This window comes from Jaculus jaculus, chromosome 11, assembly GCF_020740685.1.
Source record: "Jaculus jaculus isolate mJacJac1 chromosome 11, mJacJac1.mat.Y.cur, whole genome shotgun sequence".
NCBI classification, from domain to species: Eukaryota; Metazoa; Chordata; class Mammalia; order Rodentia; family Dipodidae; genus Jaculus; species Jaculus jaculus.
Genome location: NC_059112.1, coordinates 23,223,796 through 23,240,205, shown reverse-complemented (window position 1 = coordinate 23,240,205; position 16,410 = coordinate 23,223,796). Strand labels below are relative to the sequence as shown.

The window sequence follows — 16,410 nt, the reverse complement described above, 5'->3', positions numbered from 1 at the left end:
ATTCTTCACTTTTTAGAACTTTCAAAGGCTTGGTCTCTTCAAGGAAGGAAAAATATCTTTTTCAGGCAACCACTGAAGAAATAGAACTGAACAGCCAAGAGGATGAAAATGACGGTGGAAAACCAAGAAAGGAGACTGCAGAGCAAGACTCATTAGGTTTGTGTCATAACACTTGCGTTTTCAGGTAATGCATGAGGATGGAAAGTGTGCGGGATTTTTCCTACTGAACCAGAAAGGTTATACTATACACGCAGTGTGGTTGTGCTGCCACCTAGTGGCTTATTTGGGGAACATGCTGCATGGGATGGGAAATCCAAGCCTCCTCTTTTTTTTTTTTGAGGTAGGGTTTCACTCTAACCCAGGCTGACCTGGAATTCACTATACAGTCTCAGGGTGGCCTCGAACTCACAGTAACTCTCCTACCTCTGCCTCCCAAGTGCTGAGATTAAAGGTGTGTGCCACCACGCCCGGCCAGGCCTACATTTTTGTTTTTGCTACTCAGTAATACTTTATTTCCTAAAAGTATATATTCATCCTTATAAAAATATTGAATTTCCTTATGAAATTAATTCTAAAATTAAAGGTCATATGTTGACTGATTTTAATAATAACGGATAATAAAAACATCAAAATAAATATAATAATTGGGCTGATGATACAGCTCGGTGGTAGAGAACTTGGCATGAGTGAGGGCCTGGGTTTGATCTCTAGTACCACAATAGATTGGTCATACCTAACATATGCTGAAATAGTAAGGTTTACGAACAGTCTGAAAGCAAAATGACCCAAATCTTGGTGAATATGAATATACTATATCCATTGTTTAGAGGATGGGACCTTCTGTTGGTCAAGTACTATTCGTCAATTTTTGTGAGTTATTGTATCTATTTTTCACATATTTCTTCTTTTTTTAATTTTATTTATTTATTTGAGAGCGACAGACAGAGAGAGAGAGAGAGAGAATGGGCACACCAGGACCTCCAGCCACTGCATATGCATGCGCCCCCTTGTGCATCTGGATAACGTGGGTCCTGGGGAGTTGAGCCTCGAACCTGGGGTCTTAGGCTTCATAGGCAAGCGCTTAACTGCTAAGCCATCTCTCCAGCCCCACATATTTCTTCTTTTGATAGACATGAAAAATTCTCTTCCAATACCAAATTGTTCTCAATGGCATTTTATAAGAAATTAAACTAAAAATAACAGCATATGCATGTTCATACTGGATGGCATCTCCATACTTCTTTTTAATTATTTTATTTATGAGGGACAGACAGAGAGAATTGGTGAGCCAGGGCCTCTAGCCACTATAATTGAAATCCAGATGTGTGAGCCATCTGACGCACATGAGCAACCTTGTACATCTGGCTTATGTGGGTTCTGGAGAGCCGAACCTGGGTCCTTAGGTTTCACAGGCAAATGCCTTAACTGCTAACTCATCTCTCTAGCCCAGTACCTCCATACTTTGATAGACTCCCTTACCTGGTGGTTTTACCACTTCCTATAAAGTGTACTTAATTCTTTATGTACCAGAAAACAGTTTGTTTCCAACACATTATACACATCTGACCCTCAATCCTTAACACATGCCAGTTAATAAAATACGCTGTTAAAAAGGAAAAGTCAGGGCTGGAGAGATGGCATAGTGGTTAAGTGCTTGCCTGTGAAGCCTAAGGACCCCAGTTCAAGGCTCGGTTCCCCAGGTCCCACGTTAGCCAGATGCACAAGGGGGCACACGCGTCTGGAGTTCATTTGCAGAGGCTGGAAGCCCTGGCGCGCCCATTCTCTCTCTCTCCCTCTATCTGTCTTTCTCTCTGTGTCTGTCGCTGTCAAATAAAAAAAAAAAAATTAAAAAAATTAAAAGAATCCTATGAGTGGTTCTGCTCACGGTGATTTCTAAAAAAAAAAAAGGAAAAGTCAGGGGCTGGAGATATGGCTCAGCAGTTAAGACACTCACCTGCAAAGCCTAACAACCTGGGTTTGATTCCTCAATACCCATGTAAAGCCAGATGCAAGGTGGCGTATGCATCTGACATTTGTTTGCTGTGGCTGGAGGCCCTGGCACACCTATTCTGTGTTCCCCTGTCTCCTCTCTCTCTCTCTCTGGTTGTAAATAAATAAATAAATAGATTTAAAGAGAAGTCAGTCTTCCTTTCAGTCATGAGGATTAAAGCTACCTGTGGACATTCTCGTATCCACACCAACCGGCATGCATGTCATGTTGTGTTATTTAGCACTGTGATGACTAAGAACTTTAGTTGGAGAGATGGCTTAGCGGTTAAGCGCTTGCCTGTGAAGCCTAAGGACCCCGGTTCGAGGTTCGATTCCCCAGGATCCACGTTAGCCAGATGCACAAGGGGGTGCACATGTCTGGAGTTCATTTGCAGTGGCTGGAGGCCCTGGTGCACCCATTCTCTCTCTCTCTCTCTATCTGCTTCTTTCTCTGTCTGTCTGTCATTCTCAAATAAATAAATAAAAATTTAAAAAAAAACATGTGCATAGCGTATTTAAAAAAAATAACTTTAGTCGTTCATATTGGGGCTGTTTGATGTGTTTTGTATAACGAACAGGCCAGGAGAATCGCATTTTCTTAGGCTTTTGCCATTTAATGTCACACCGTGAGTGACTTATCTTCTCCTTGGAGGGGAGGACATGTCTGTCGTAGCTGGTGGGAAGGTGGCGCTTTGTCTGATTGTCTTTTTCTCGTCTGTTTCTGGGCACAACCCCCTTCCAGAGCCGCAGCATTTCCTGACCACCGTGACTCGATGCAGCCCAACCGTGGCCTTTGTGGAGTTTTCGTCCAGGGAATTTTCCAGCCCCCAGCCAAAAATTGAGGCACCAGAAGAGCAAGGGGAGAAGAAGCCAGAAAATGGGATGAGTGGGAAGGTGGAGCTGGTGCTGTCTCAGAAGGTAAAAGCCTTAAATCCAGAAGTTAAGGTGGCTGCCCACGAGCGGGCAGGAAGGCTGATCTCTTCTCAGCTTTTTCCCTGTGTTTATTCTGTATTTGATTTTTTTCCCAAAAACAAATAAACTAAACACGGGCTGGAGAGATGGCCTAGCGGTTAAGCGCTTGCCTGTGAAGCCTAAGGACCCTGGTTCGAGGCTCGGTTCCCCAGGTCCCACGTTAGCCAGATGCACAAGGGGGCACACGTGTCTGGAGTTCGTTTGCAGAGGCTGGAAGCCCTGGCGCGCCCATTCTCTCTCTCTCCCTCTCTCTGTCTTTCTCTCTGTGTCTATTGCTCTCAAATAAATAAATAAAAATTTAAAAAAAAAATAAACTAAACACTCATTACAAAAAATGTAAGTGAATATAAAAGAGAGCTGGAGAGATTGCCCAGTGGTTATGGCGCTTGCCTGCAAAGGCTAACTACCTAAGTTCGATTCTCCAGTACCCATGTAAAGCCAGAGGCACAAAGTGGCCCATGCATCTAGAGTTATTTACAGCGGCTTGAGGCCCTGGTACATCCATTCTCTCTGTCTTTCTTCTCTTTCCCTCTGCTTACAAATAAACAAATAAAAATATTTTTAAAATAAAAAGAAATAAATATATATTGAGATCATGAACATATCAAATACTATAATATATGCAAATATATTCTTAAAATAAACAAGTTAAGGGGCTGGAGGGATAGCTTAGCAGATAAAGCATTTGCCTGCAAAGCCAAAGGACTCAGGTTCGATTCCCCAGGACCCACGTTAGCCAGATGCACAAAGGGGGCACACGCATCTGGAGTTCGTTTGCAGTGGCTGGAAGCCCTGGCACACCCATTCTCTCTCTCTCTGCCTCTCTCTCTCTCTCTCTCTCTCTCTTTCTCTGTCAAATAAATAAATAAAAATAAAGTATAAAAAAATAAACAAGTTAAGAGTGAGGGAGACCTACCTCTTGTATATATTCCTTCAACATTTAAAAACTTATATTTAATTTTTAAGCTCTGTTATTTTACATGTCATACAGCCTTGAAGTGAGGGTTTCTGACCTTTACTTTTGACTGAGAGTTGACTAAAAATTTTCTTTCCAATATTTACCTGCTTTTTAACAAAGGAACATTGTATAATTCTGGTATAATAAATTCGAATGGGCCTGACAGTCTTGCTCTGATTAAATAAACGTTTTCATGCTTGGAGTTCTGTCCACTTGAGTTAGGATTATTTTTAAACACCAAATCTAAAAGTGCTCATCATTTATCAGTGCTCCAGTTTTAAAGATTTTAAAAACTGCTGGGCCCATAGCAGACCAAATTGCTCAGACTCTGTGTCCACAGGGCTCAGATAACTGAATCTTTTTTTTTTTTAATTTTCTTTTTGGTTCATTTTTATTTATTTGAGTGTGACAGAGAGAGAGAGAGAGAGAGAGAGAATGGGCGTGCCAGTGCTTCCAGCCTCTGCAAACGAACTCCAGACGCGTGCGCCCCCTTGTGCATCTGGCTAATGTGGGTCCTGGGGAATCGAGCCTCGAACTGGGGTCCTTAGGCTTCACAGGCAAGCGCTTAACCACTAAGCCATCTCTCCAGCCATAGCTGAATCTTTTAAAGCTCCCAGAGAAATTCAATGGGTCACCAAGACCCCTCCCTTGCACAACAGTCAAATTTCGTGGTGGTTTTTCCCACCTTTTAAACACACCTTAAATTTGAATTTTAACTTAAAGTGAAAGTGCACTATTCAGTTTCATTTCAGCCATCCCTTATTTAATCAGGCTAACTTCATACCTACCCCTTGCTAATCTCTCCACCAGTACCGGACATCCTACAGGGAACAGGACGCAGCCTCTGGCCTCACAGAACTGAATGGTGTGTCCTTGGTAGAGCTTTTAAAATGCTCATTGCCTGTCGGCATTTGGGGTGTTTCAGACCCTAGCTGTTCCCCATTGTTAATCATATAAAGAATTTAAAAAAAAAACAAAACACTGAATATCTGTAAAGGGAAGTGGAACAATAGAGTTGGGGCAGGCAGGGTTTCTCAATTTTGCCAAAAATCTTGTCCACAAATAGACATATTTATTTATTTATTATTATCCTAAGTTCATTTTTTTTGCTCAAATCTAAACTGAATGGAAAACTTGTATATTCCTAGAATGTTCTTTTAACCAGACAAAATGACTACCATAACTGAAATGTATTTATAGGCATTCCTCACCTGTGCCCCTGGTCAGTGTGAACTATCTTTGGACTATTAATTTCATGCCTGTGGGGGAAAAGAAATGTTTTCAAGGGTTTATTTATTTTTATGTCATGGGTTCTTTAAACATTACTCTCAAAATAACTTTTTAAAAAAATTTTATTAATTAGTTTTGTATTCAGCAAATACAGTCAGTTTGGTACCATTATTAGGCTCATCCATGACCTACTCCCTCCCCTTGGCCCCTCCTTGTTGAGGCATATGGGTTGTGCATTGTGGAGTTAGCCCTCAGTTATGGGTAAATGTCCTGCATATCATGACCCAACATGTAACTCTGACATTCTTTCCGCCCCCTCTTCCGCAAAATTTCCCTGAGCCATGTTGGGTTCATTTTTGGTCTGCTTCAGTGATGAGGTGTTGGGGGCCTCTGGGTCTCTGGCTGTCTGATTTGGTAGGAGTTGATTTTTCTCTGTGTTGATCTCCTTCCCCCTTGTGCTGGTATCCAGTTCACCAGGAAACCAGCACCCTTGCTTCTTTGGCCAATTTTTCTTAGTTTCAGCCAGGGCTCTTTTAAGGATTTTTGAGGTAGGTCTCACTCTAGCCCAGGCTGACCTGGAATTCACTATGTAGTCTCAGTGTGGCCTCAAACTCATGACAATCCTCCTACCTCTGCCTCCCCAGTGCTGGGATTAAAGGCGTGTTCCACCACATCGGGCTAGAATAACTTTTCTCACAGCATAAGTACCTAGAATTACAAATTCTTCTTGATAAGAGGTGGTACTGAGTCCACGCACTGTAGCTCTGGGCTTATAGTAGATAAGCAGACTAAATGCTGGTCTGGAGCTCACTGCTTTCCCGCTGTCTCAGTGTAACTTCCTTCCCTTTCTCCTTAGTACTTGAAAACCACAAAAATTAATTTATTTGAAAGAGACAGAGACTTAGAGTGAGTATAGGCATCCTGCCACTGCAGGCGGGCTACAGATGCATGTGCCACTGGCCTTACATGGGACTGAGCCATCTTTCCAGCCCCTCCTTACTTCTTACTTAAGGATCACCCAGTGCTCACAGCAGCTTTTGCTCTCTGATCTCACTTGAAGGTGTTATGTTTGTCAACACAAAGCTTCCAGGCTGAGCTTTCTCTGTAGTGTCATGCTGTACATTTCTGTGCTCTTTACCTGAAACATGCTCTTGTCAGCTTCCGCCACTGAGGAAATTAGAACCTGTGATGCTAAGACTTGAAGAACCAAGCCTTAGTTTTTGCTGTGTGTTTAATACTAAAATTCGTGAGGACATCTGGTTGACCGCCGTAATGCTGTTTGATTGACTATAGTGTCTTCAAGAGTCTCTTCTGGTGGAATTAATAAAGACAAAAAAAAAAAAAAAAAACCAAAACACTAAAGAAATCCTAACAATAACTTATCCCGAGAACCAAATTCTAGATCAGCTTAAGAGAAAATAAATGCTACGTAGCCTCATTCACCCTGAGGTCCTTAGCTGTCACATATGAGTCACAGTCACCAGCCTTAGAGAGACATCAAAAAGTTAGCCATGCTCTCTGTTCAAGCTTGGAGTCTGCCACGTGTTATTTTAAACACTGGAGACATAAATGTGGTAATGTGGTTTCCAGCGGTAAGTTGATTGGAATCAACGAGTCATGGGGTGGGGGGAATTCTACTGAAGGTCATTAGACTAGGAAGGAACAAATATAATTAATTAGTAATGCCAAGAAAAAAAATCCCTTTTTTACAAAGCAAACACAAGAATATGTAAAGCCTGTAACTTTGGAGCTATTTACCAGGAGGACAAGTCACTTAATATGCCTAAGGACATGTGTGTGATGGCATTGTTTGTCACCTCTTTGTCAAGGGGGGGGGAGTAGATTGTCTTCACTGGGTTTTGCATAAATTTGTGGGAGGGGGTAAATAATCTTAAGAATGTTGTCCACTAAAGTTGTCCATTATTGGACTGCTTAGATAAGATTTTTAAAAATGATTTTATTTGGGGGCTGGAGAGATGATCTAGCAGTTAAGTGCTTGCCTTAGAAGCCTAAGGACCCTGGTTCAAGGCTCAATTCCCCAGGACCCACATTAGCCAGATGCACAAGGGGGCGCACACATCTGGAGTTCGTTTGCAGTGGCTGGAAGCCCTGGCGTGCCCATTCTCTCTCTTTCTCTCTCTGCCTCTTTCTCCCTCTCTCTCTCTCTGTCACTCTTAAATAAATAAAAATGAACAAAATTTTTTTTAAATGATTTTATTTGGGATATGTCATTTTCTGACAAGCTCAGTATTGTATGATATTAGAAAGCAAACATGTTATTGGTCAATAAGAAATGGAAACTGGTGCACAGTTCCAAAATTAGAATAATGTCTTCTGGGCTTAAAGAAAGTGGGGTGATCACATTTTTATGCTCTTGTTTGATTTCTCAGAAACATTGTCTCCTCTGTTGTTATAGCAAATGAAAAAGGGCATTAGGGAAGGAAAGCCTTCTCCATTGTGAAGTTAGTCCACGCTTACTGACATGTGTAATCACCTTAGATCCTTCCGTTGTATTTCATCTGTGCACTGATTAGTGGAGCCTCTTGTTAACGTTCTGTCTGTCGCCCGTGGTGCAGGTGGTAAAGCCAAAATCTCCAGAACCCGAAGCCACCCTGACGTTTCCATTTCTGGACAAAATGCCGGAAACCAACCAACTGCATTTGCCAAATCTCAATTCTCAAGGTAAAGGGGAGGAAGGGTTTTATGTGAGCCCTTCATGGAAAATCTTGTCTTCTGTAAAGGCTGCTGATAGACTTCATGCCAGTGATCTCTCATTCATGGTGTTTGCCAGGACCCATGGTGCTGAACACAGAAATTCAGAATAAAAGCTGAGGTGCATGCTCTGTGTGACTAGGTGGGGACACCAGCCACGGAGGCCACTTTGTCAACCAAGTGCTATAGGTACAGCGGGGCCTACTCAAGTGTCTGAGGTGTTAAAAAGAAATTTGGTCGGGCATGGTGGTGCACACTTTTAATTCTAGCATTCAGGAGGCAGAGATAGAAGGATCACTGTGAGTATGAAGACAGCCTGAGACTACATAGTGAATTCCAGGCCAGCCTGGGCTACAATGACACCCTACCTCTAAAAACCAAAAAGAAAAAATTTTTAAAGACAGAGAAAAGAAATTAGTATTGCTGCAACACATAAAAGGCAAACAAAAATGAAAATTCAGAATATTTTTTAAAAGTTTATGTCAACTTTATTATTAATTCTAATCTTCAGAAAATACCTATTGAATTTGATAATAATTTTGGGAAAATGTCAGATTTCTTTACTCCATAGTAATTCTTGGGCATGAATGATGATTACTGAAGAATCAGTCACTCGTAGATTAAATATGCTACTTATAGCCAAAAAAATCTTACCTTTTCCCAAAATTCTTTACAGTAAAAAAAGAAATTCTTAATAGGTGAAAATCCATGAAACACTCCAAGGAGACATCTTCAGAGTGTATATATACACAACGTACACACACTCACTCACACACACACACACACACATACACATACACACAAAGGATGTTTTGATGTGTTTAATACACATATATTGGGGACATGTGTTTCATATGTTTGACACATTTTAATATGTTTAATATAGTATGAGAAAGGGTAGCCTCTAAAATATGGGAACTAAGGGCTAATTAAGGTCTTTTAAATTTTTTTTATTTCTTTATTTGAGAGAGAAAGAGAGAGGGAAGGAGAGAGGGAAAATGGGCACGCCAGGTCCTACTGCCACTGAAAATGAACTGCAGACACATGCACCCCCTTGTGCATCTGGCTTATGTGGGTCCTGGAGAGTTTAAGCAAATGCCTTAACCACTGAGCAATCTCTCCAGCTCTAACTAAGGTCTTAAGATAGCACTGACTCCCAGATACTTTATAGGACATATGGGGTTATGAATTCACCCCTTGGTTAACGGGTGGGTGGGTGGGTGTTGCTAGGTGTGTGAGGTGGGCAAGCACTCTAGCACTGAGCTGCATCCTCAGCCCTCCCCCCTTTATTCTTTCTGAATCCAACTTTAAGCCCGTTGTTCTAGTGGGAACCCAGGAACACACACAACCACAAAGAGCCCTGAAAAATGTATTAGGAATGTAATTCTGAGAGTTCCATGATCTCGGGGGATTATTCCTCAAAGTAGATGCTCTGGGTGTGGAAACAGCTGGTTTGGGAGGCAGATGTGCCAGGTTTCCTGTTTCTCTTTGTTAATACCCCCCCCACCCCCCGGCCTCATTTCTGTTGTAGATCCGGTTTATCAGTCAAGAGAGGGGAGCACGGGTTCATTATGTTTGTTTTTCTTGTTGCTTCTCTTTTCAAGGATGGGCAGCTCTTTGAGGTCACCCTTGACAGAATCTGAGTTGGCTTCCATTAGCCTTTGGAGATGAGCTTTGGGGCCCTGTATGTGCAGAACAGGGAGCGTTTGCGAGGAACTAATGATGTATATGTATTCATTAGTTTCTGAACAGGGAGACAAATTCAATACTACCTTCAAAGTACCTGATGTCAACTTAGCAGTCCTGCAGTCCAGTGGAGTATTATCAAAAGGGAAATTTCACAGCAAGGCAAAGCAATTGATAGTTAGGCAGACTTTTTTGTCTTATTTCTAGCACTTTATAAGTGTGTAATAAGGAATGCATACTGGGGATAGATATTCAAGCCATATTGATTAGTTTTATCATCTCATATATTTATATTTCTCTTAAAATTATTGTTATTTATCTATTTGCAAGAAAGAGAAAGAGACAGAATTGAGTATGGGAACACCAGGGCCTCCAGCCACTACAAATGAACTCCAGATGCATATGCCACTTTGTGCATCTAGCTTTACGTGGGTACTGGGGAATCGAATCCAGGCCCTCAGGCTTTGCAAGTAAGCGCCTTTAACCACTGACCCATCTCTCCAGCCTTATTTCCACATTGCCTTACTCGTTGTATTTAAAGCATTTTGATTTTGAGAAATGTGCTGTTGAATTAAGGCGACCTGCTTCACACTTTACCCAAGGTGACTAATTAAAAAATAAAATTGATGGACGGGCGTGGTGGCACACGCCTTTAATCCCAGCACTAAGGAGGCAGAAGTAGGAGGATCGCCGTGAGTTCAAGGCCACCCTGAGACTACGCAGTGAATTCCAAGTCAGCCTGGGCTACAGTGAAACCCTACCTCCCAAAACCAAAGAGAAAAGAAATTCAAGGACTGAAGGAATAACTTGATGGAAAAGAACTTACCTAACAGGTGCCATGCCCTGGATTCATTCATATCATTTGATCCAGTAATTCTTTTAGAAACTTATCCTGACACATACAGTTTAAATGTGTATAAGAGGATCTTTCTACAGAATTGTTATAATTTGTTAATAAACTTAAAACAAACTAAAACACACACACACACACACACACATTTGAGAAAGAGAGACAGAGGGCCCCATGATCTTTTATCACAGCAAATAAACTCTAGACAAATGTTCAAAAAATAAAAACAAAGTCAAGCAGCGCTGGGACATTTCTAGAGCAGTTCTTCCAGGTAGAGTTGGCCATCGAGCACATGCGTGCTGTACAGGTAGGTTCTGGTTCATGGAAGCTGTCATCATGGCTGTGTGCTCTAGAGGCAGAACTTCTGGGTTCAGATTCTTAACTGCACACCCGTACCCATCAGGCTCTCCCCGATATCTCACCATCACACATCAAGTGGAAGTGATCATGAGACCAACTTTTAGGATATTGGAAGGATCGCTTGAGATCATCCAGAAGGAACGCTTTCCTTGGAAGAAAAGCATTGACAGTGTAGCGACATGGCTTGCAGCCCTAATTGTCTGTTTTGGGCAGAGGCCTGAGAATTTGCATTTCTGACAAATGCTGGAATGGTGCTAATGTGGTGGACTCAGGGATCACACCCCAAAAACTACTCACTTGAAGTTTTTTTGTTTGTTTGTTTGTTTTTCGAGGTAGGGTCTCACTGTGGCCCAGGCTGACCTGGAATCCACTATGTAGTCTCAGGGTGGGCTCGAACTTTCAGTGATCTTCCTACCTCTGCCTCCCGAGTGCTGGGATTAAAGGTGTGTGCCGCCACACCCGGATAAAGATGTTTTTAATATTTTATTTATTTATTTACTTATTTGAGAGAGAGAAAGAGGCAGAGAGAGCCGGGCATGGTGGTGCATCCCTTTAATCCCAGCACTCGGGAGGCAGAGGTAGGAGAATCACAGTGAGTTCGAGGCCACCCTGAGACTACAGACTGGATTCCAGGTCAACCTGAGGTAGAGTGAGACCCTACCTCAAAAAAACAAAAATAAATAAATAAATAAGAGAGAGAGAAAAAAAATTGGTGCACCAGGGTCTCCAGCCACTGCAAATGAACTATAGACGCATGCATCCCTTTGTGCATCTGGCTTACGTGGGTCCTGGAGAGTCGAACTGGGGATCCTTTGCAGGCAAATGCCTTAACTGCTAAGCAATCTTTCCAGCCCCCCTCACTTGAAGTTTTATTTAAATAATCTCATTGACAGGTAGGAAACTTAACAGTACCACTTATCTAGAGTTTCGAAAGTGCTTGTCTTTCTGGAAGCAAGAGGCCTCAAATAAATATAACTTGTAAAGACATGACTTGTCTCTGGAGGCTGAAGTAAGAGGGTTACTGAGTTCAAGGCCAGCCTAGAGCTACAGAGTGAGTTCCAAGTCAGCCTGGGCTAGGGTGAGACTCTGCCAAGAAAGAAAAGAGGAAGAAAGAAAGAGAGAGAGAGAGAGAGAGAGAGAGAGAGAGAGGGAGAAAGGAAGGAAGGAAGGAAGGAAGGAAGGAAGGAAGGAAGGAAGGAAGGAAGGAAGGAAGGGAAGGGAAAAGAAAAGAAAAGAAAGAGGAGGGAAGGAAAATGAAAGAAAAGGAAAAGGAAAAAGAAAAAAAGAAGACGATTTGGTTTCAGTTGTTATAGGAGGAAATAATGAATCTTGGCTCAGATATAAAAGGTCAGTAAACATCTGTGTCTAAGGGAAGTCCAAAGGAACCATGAGGTTAGAACCAGGATTTCTGGAGCCATATCCCGTAACTACTCTCTGCACTAGAAGGTGATACCTTCCCCATTTCTTTAAAGTCACCTGTGACACTCACAGAGGCCACTGGAGATCGTCCCATCAACCCTAATGATGTTCCAGAGGGTTTTCCCCCAAACACACACATAGGCAATCAGCACAGACTTTAAACACTCTGAAAATATTTACAAAATAAGTCAAATCTGACCAATTCCCTTTCTCAAAACAGTAAAGATACCTCCAAGTTGTGTCCAGCACATTATGCACACACTTTAAAAACTATAATGTTCATTTGCTGAGGAAATGATGGGCTAAGGTAGGACAGCGCACTCAGAGCTTAAAGGTGGGGGTGTTTGTCCGGGTCTCGTGCGTGCTTCCTGAACGCAGACAGTCATGGGTCGTGCCTCTGTGTGCGCAGAAGGAAGGCAGCCACTTGCCACCCATTCCTTTCATTTGGTGCACTGTGAATAATACCATAATTCAACCAACCATATCTGTTGTTGTTGTTTAATTTTTGAGTGAGAAACAGGGAGAAAAAGAGAGAGGAAGAGAGGAGACAGAGAGAGAGAATGGGCACACAGGGACCATTCAGCCACTGTGAATGCAATCCAGACATGTGCGCCCCCTTGTGGCACATGGGCAACATTGAGTGCTTGCATCACTGTGTGTCTGCCTATGTGGGACCTGGAGATTTGAACATAGATCCTTAGGCTTTACAAGCGAGTGCCTTAACTGCTAAGCCATGTCTCCAGCCCTTTGTTGCCTTTATACTTCTCTGGTATTCTCCAAAGCCCATCTGACATGTGTACATAGCATGGTGTCAGGTCATTTTGAGTGGTAGCTTTGAAACAATATACTCATCAAGTCTGAGCCTAAAAGCTTTCGCCCAACACCGATGCAGACAGGAGGTGCACAAAGTGGCCCAGCTCTACAGATAGAATGGGTGCACCAAGACCAACTGCCACTGCCAACAAACCACAGATGCATGTGCTACTTTGTGCATCTAGCTTTGTGTGGGTACTGGGGAATGGAACCCGGGTCATTAGGCTTTGCAGGCAAGCACCTTAACCACTGAGAAATCTTTCCAGCCCTAGTGAGACAGTTTTCATGTGAGGTTCACAGACTCAGTTCTTGGGTTGACAGTGACCCTTCTTTGGTTTGTGGGGTCATGGTTCTGTTCTGTTCACACCTGGATTCATGGTTTTCTGTTTGTTCTGTCCCGCATCTGATCTAGAGTCGCCTGGCACTGCCAGTGTTCCGCTTAGAGTTCAGAACTCTTGGCGACGATCCCAGTTTTTCTTCCAGTCAGGTAAAAACACACACACACACATACATACAGGTTAGCTGAATCTTTTTTGTGCAAAAATCCATGTTGGGGCAATGATGTCTGCAGTTTGTCTTTGTTTCTGATTTCAGAAAAAAAAAAAATGCTTCTTTCTGACACAGTTATCGAAGAGCTTTGCTATAAGTACAAGTACCACTTGTACTCAAATTGAAAGAAAACGGCATCAAATTTTAGGATTTTGAGATTTCAAAGAAACAATATCCTTCACCTGTTTCTTTGTCATCCCCCTGCCCTTCTAAACAAAGGTTACGTGCATTTACCACAAGCGTAGTAGTTCTCTTGTTAACTGTGTCGCCCCCTCTCCTTCTTGGATGGCATCTGGCCTCTGTCTGTGGTACTTCTCCATGTCAGACAGCAAGGGACTTGCTCAATCAAGTCAGAATGCAAGGGGCATTCAGAGACAGCACTAATAGGCATAGTTGTGGCTACTTATAGCCTAGTACCTAGCACTAACTGATGCAGCAGTCACGTAGCACTCCTGCTTGGTGATGGGTACCACCTGCTTCAGGGCTGTGCTTGATTATGATTTGTTTAATGCTCTTAACTTAAAAAAATAGTGATGCCAACATAGGAACCATAGGAATAAAAGGAGCAAAGGCAAAAATAATGGGATGATCCTCACACTCATAGCTCCTCTCTCTCTCTCTCTCTCTTTCTCTTGTTCTATACAGTGGATTCTCCAAGCAGTGAGAAGTCACCTGTAACGACACCCGTAAGTAACTCCTTTTAAGGGATGAGATCATGCATTTAGTGTGACTTCAGCTTATGTTATCGTTGATTTTTTTCTTAAATGGTATTCCACCCAAAAGTGAGATCCAAGTAATTGATTATAAAAGAAAAATTTAATGCTATCAGAAAACATATGGAGACATGGATTAGCACTATGTGAGGTATTTATCATGCCTGGAAACAAAATGATCAGTCAGGAAAGTGAAATCTAATGAAGTTGTTACAATGCATGTGACAACGGGAATTAATAATAAATTAAACTTTCTGTAGCTATTTTTCAAACTCTTATTTCTTTACACACACATACATACATTTTTTGAGAGGTGCCGGGGCTCAAATCCAGAGATTTGAGCATACAAGATAGTGCTGGGGGACACCAGAATCAAACCACCACATGATACAAAACAAGTATCTTATGCTCAGATGTGTGAGCCCTTCAGAGATGCGTGAGAGAGGAAGCAAAGCTATCCCATGCCTGTGTCCACGCACTTCCTTACTTACTGTGGAAGTTTGAGTAGATGTCTCCCCAATTGATTCAGGAGTTCATTAAAGCTTATAATGCAGATCCTAGGGACCGGCCCTAAGGTGTGGGGGTGGGCTTGGAATTCCTGTCTAAAGAGACACACTGCAGCTCTGCCTGGGGTTCCTAAGTGTGCTTTCTTGCTGGTGGTGGCTTGTGGCCTCTCTCTTTCTCTCTCTGCTTGGTCCTGTAAAAGAAACTTCTTCTGCCATTATGGAACACTCCTCCTCTATCTGGAAGCTTCAATACATCCCTTCCTCCTATAACTTGTGCCTGGTTTGGCAGGGCGTCAGTAACGTGAGGCTGTCTACTACATTTACTTACTTACGACTTACTTCGTGACCCTCCCCAAAGGCTCAGAGAACCAACCCAGCATCGCAGAACTGAAGTAAATGGGGACTGGGCTCACAAAATAAAATGGTTTCTGCCACCAGAGGACATTTTGATACGCGATGACGTATTTCTATGTCCCTCAGGTGCCAGGTTAGAGACGACTTGTTTTCTCGTGTCCTGGCCTGCTCGTGAGGATGTGGCTCGTTTCTGATCAGGGGGTTTCACTGTTCGTTTTTTGTTCTTGAACAGTTTAAGTTCTGGGCATGGGACCCAGAAGAGGAGCGCCGGCGGCAGGAGAAATGGCAGCAGGAGCAAGAGCGGTTACTCCAGGTAGGGCTGGCTGGCTGCTTTGCCCTCCGTCCTCCTAAGATCTGTCACACTGAATAGGTTTGTAGCACAGGAAAACGTTCTCAGCCTCTTGCCCTCTACCCCCCAAGTGCTGGGATTAAAGGAGCCTGGTTTCGGTTGTGACACATGTCAATCTCCGATCTTCTTCTGTGCAAAGCCACGACCTACCAACGAAGCTACACCCCAAGAGCCCCGGGGTTTTTTCTTTTGTTTTGCTTTGGGAATTGGTTTTGGCTTTGGCTTTTTAAATTTTATTTATTAAAGAGAAGGAGAGAGAAAGAGAGAGAGAACGGGCACTCCAGGGCTTCTAGCCACTGCAAACTCCACATGCATGCTCCACCTTGTCCATCTTGCTTACGTGGGACCTGGAGAATAGAACCTGGGTCCTTAGCACCTTAACCGCTAAGCCATCCCTCGAGCTCTTGGCTTTGGATTTTAAAAAATATTTTATTTTTATTTATTTAACAGAGGGAGAGGGAGAGAGAGAGAGAGAAGAGCACACCAGAGCCTCCAGCCACTGCAAACAAACTCCAAATACATGCACCACCTTGTGCATCTGGCTAACTTGGGTCCTGGGGAATAGAACCTGGGTTCTTTGGCTTTGCAGGCCAGCACCTTAACCGCCAAGCCATCCCTCCAGCCCAGCTATGGAATTTTTGAGGCAGGTTCCCACTCAAACTTGTAGGGATGGTTCTGCCTCTGTCTCCCTACGCTAGAGTTGCAGGTATGCACTAGAATGCCTGGGTTCTCAATATGCACTTCTGATCATAAACTTTTAAAACTATTTTTTACATTTATTTATTTATTAGAGAAAGAGAGAGGGCCATCTCTCCAACCCTGATCATAAGTTTTTTTTAACTTTTTTGTTTTTTTTTTATTTTTATGTATTTATTTGAGAGTGATAGACAGAGAGAAAAAGAGAGAGAGAGAGAGAATGGGCACGCCAGGGCCTCCAGCCATTGCAAACG

The 16,410-nt window shown here is 42.7% G+C and overlaps 1 protein-coding gene across 12 annotated transcripts in view; it reads left to right on the top strand.

The window, feature by feature from the left end:
- Positions 1–16,410, top strand: part of Limch1 (LIM and calponin homology domains 1) — a 398,796-nt gene that overhangs the window by 359,244 nt on the left and 23,142 nt on the right. For all 12 annotated transcript variants that reach the window (XM_045130433.1, XM_045130435.1, XM_045130434.1 and 9 more), the window contains 5 exons: positions 66–156; positions 2,732–2,907; positions 7,726–7,831; positions 14,184–14,224; positions 15,344–15,424. In XM_045130433.1, the coding sequence (XP_044986368.1) occupies positions 66–156; positions 2,732–2,907; positions 7,726–7,831; positions 14,184–14,224; positions 15,344–15,424 (495 nt within the window). The remainder of the gene's footprint in view (positions 1–65; positions 157–2,731; positions 2,908–7,725; positions 7,832–14,183; positions 14,225–15,343; positions 15,425–16,410) is intronic.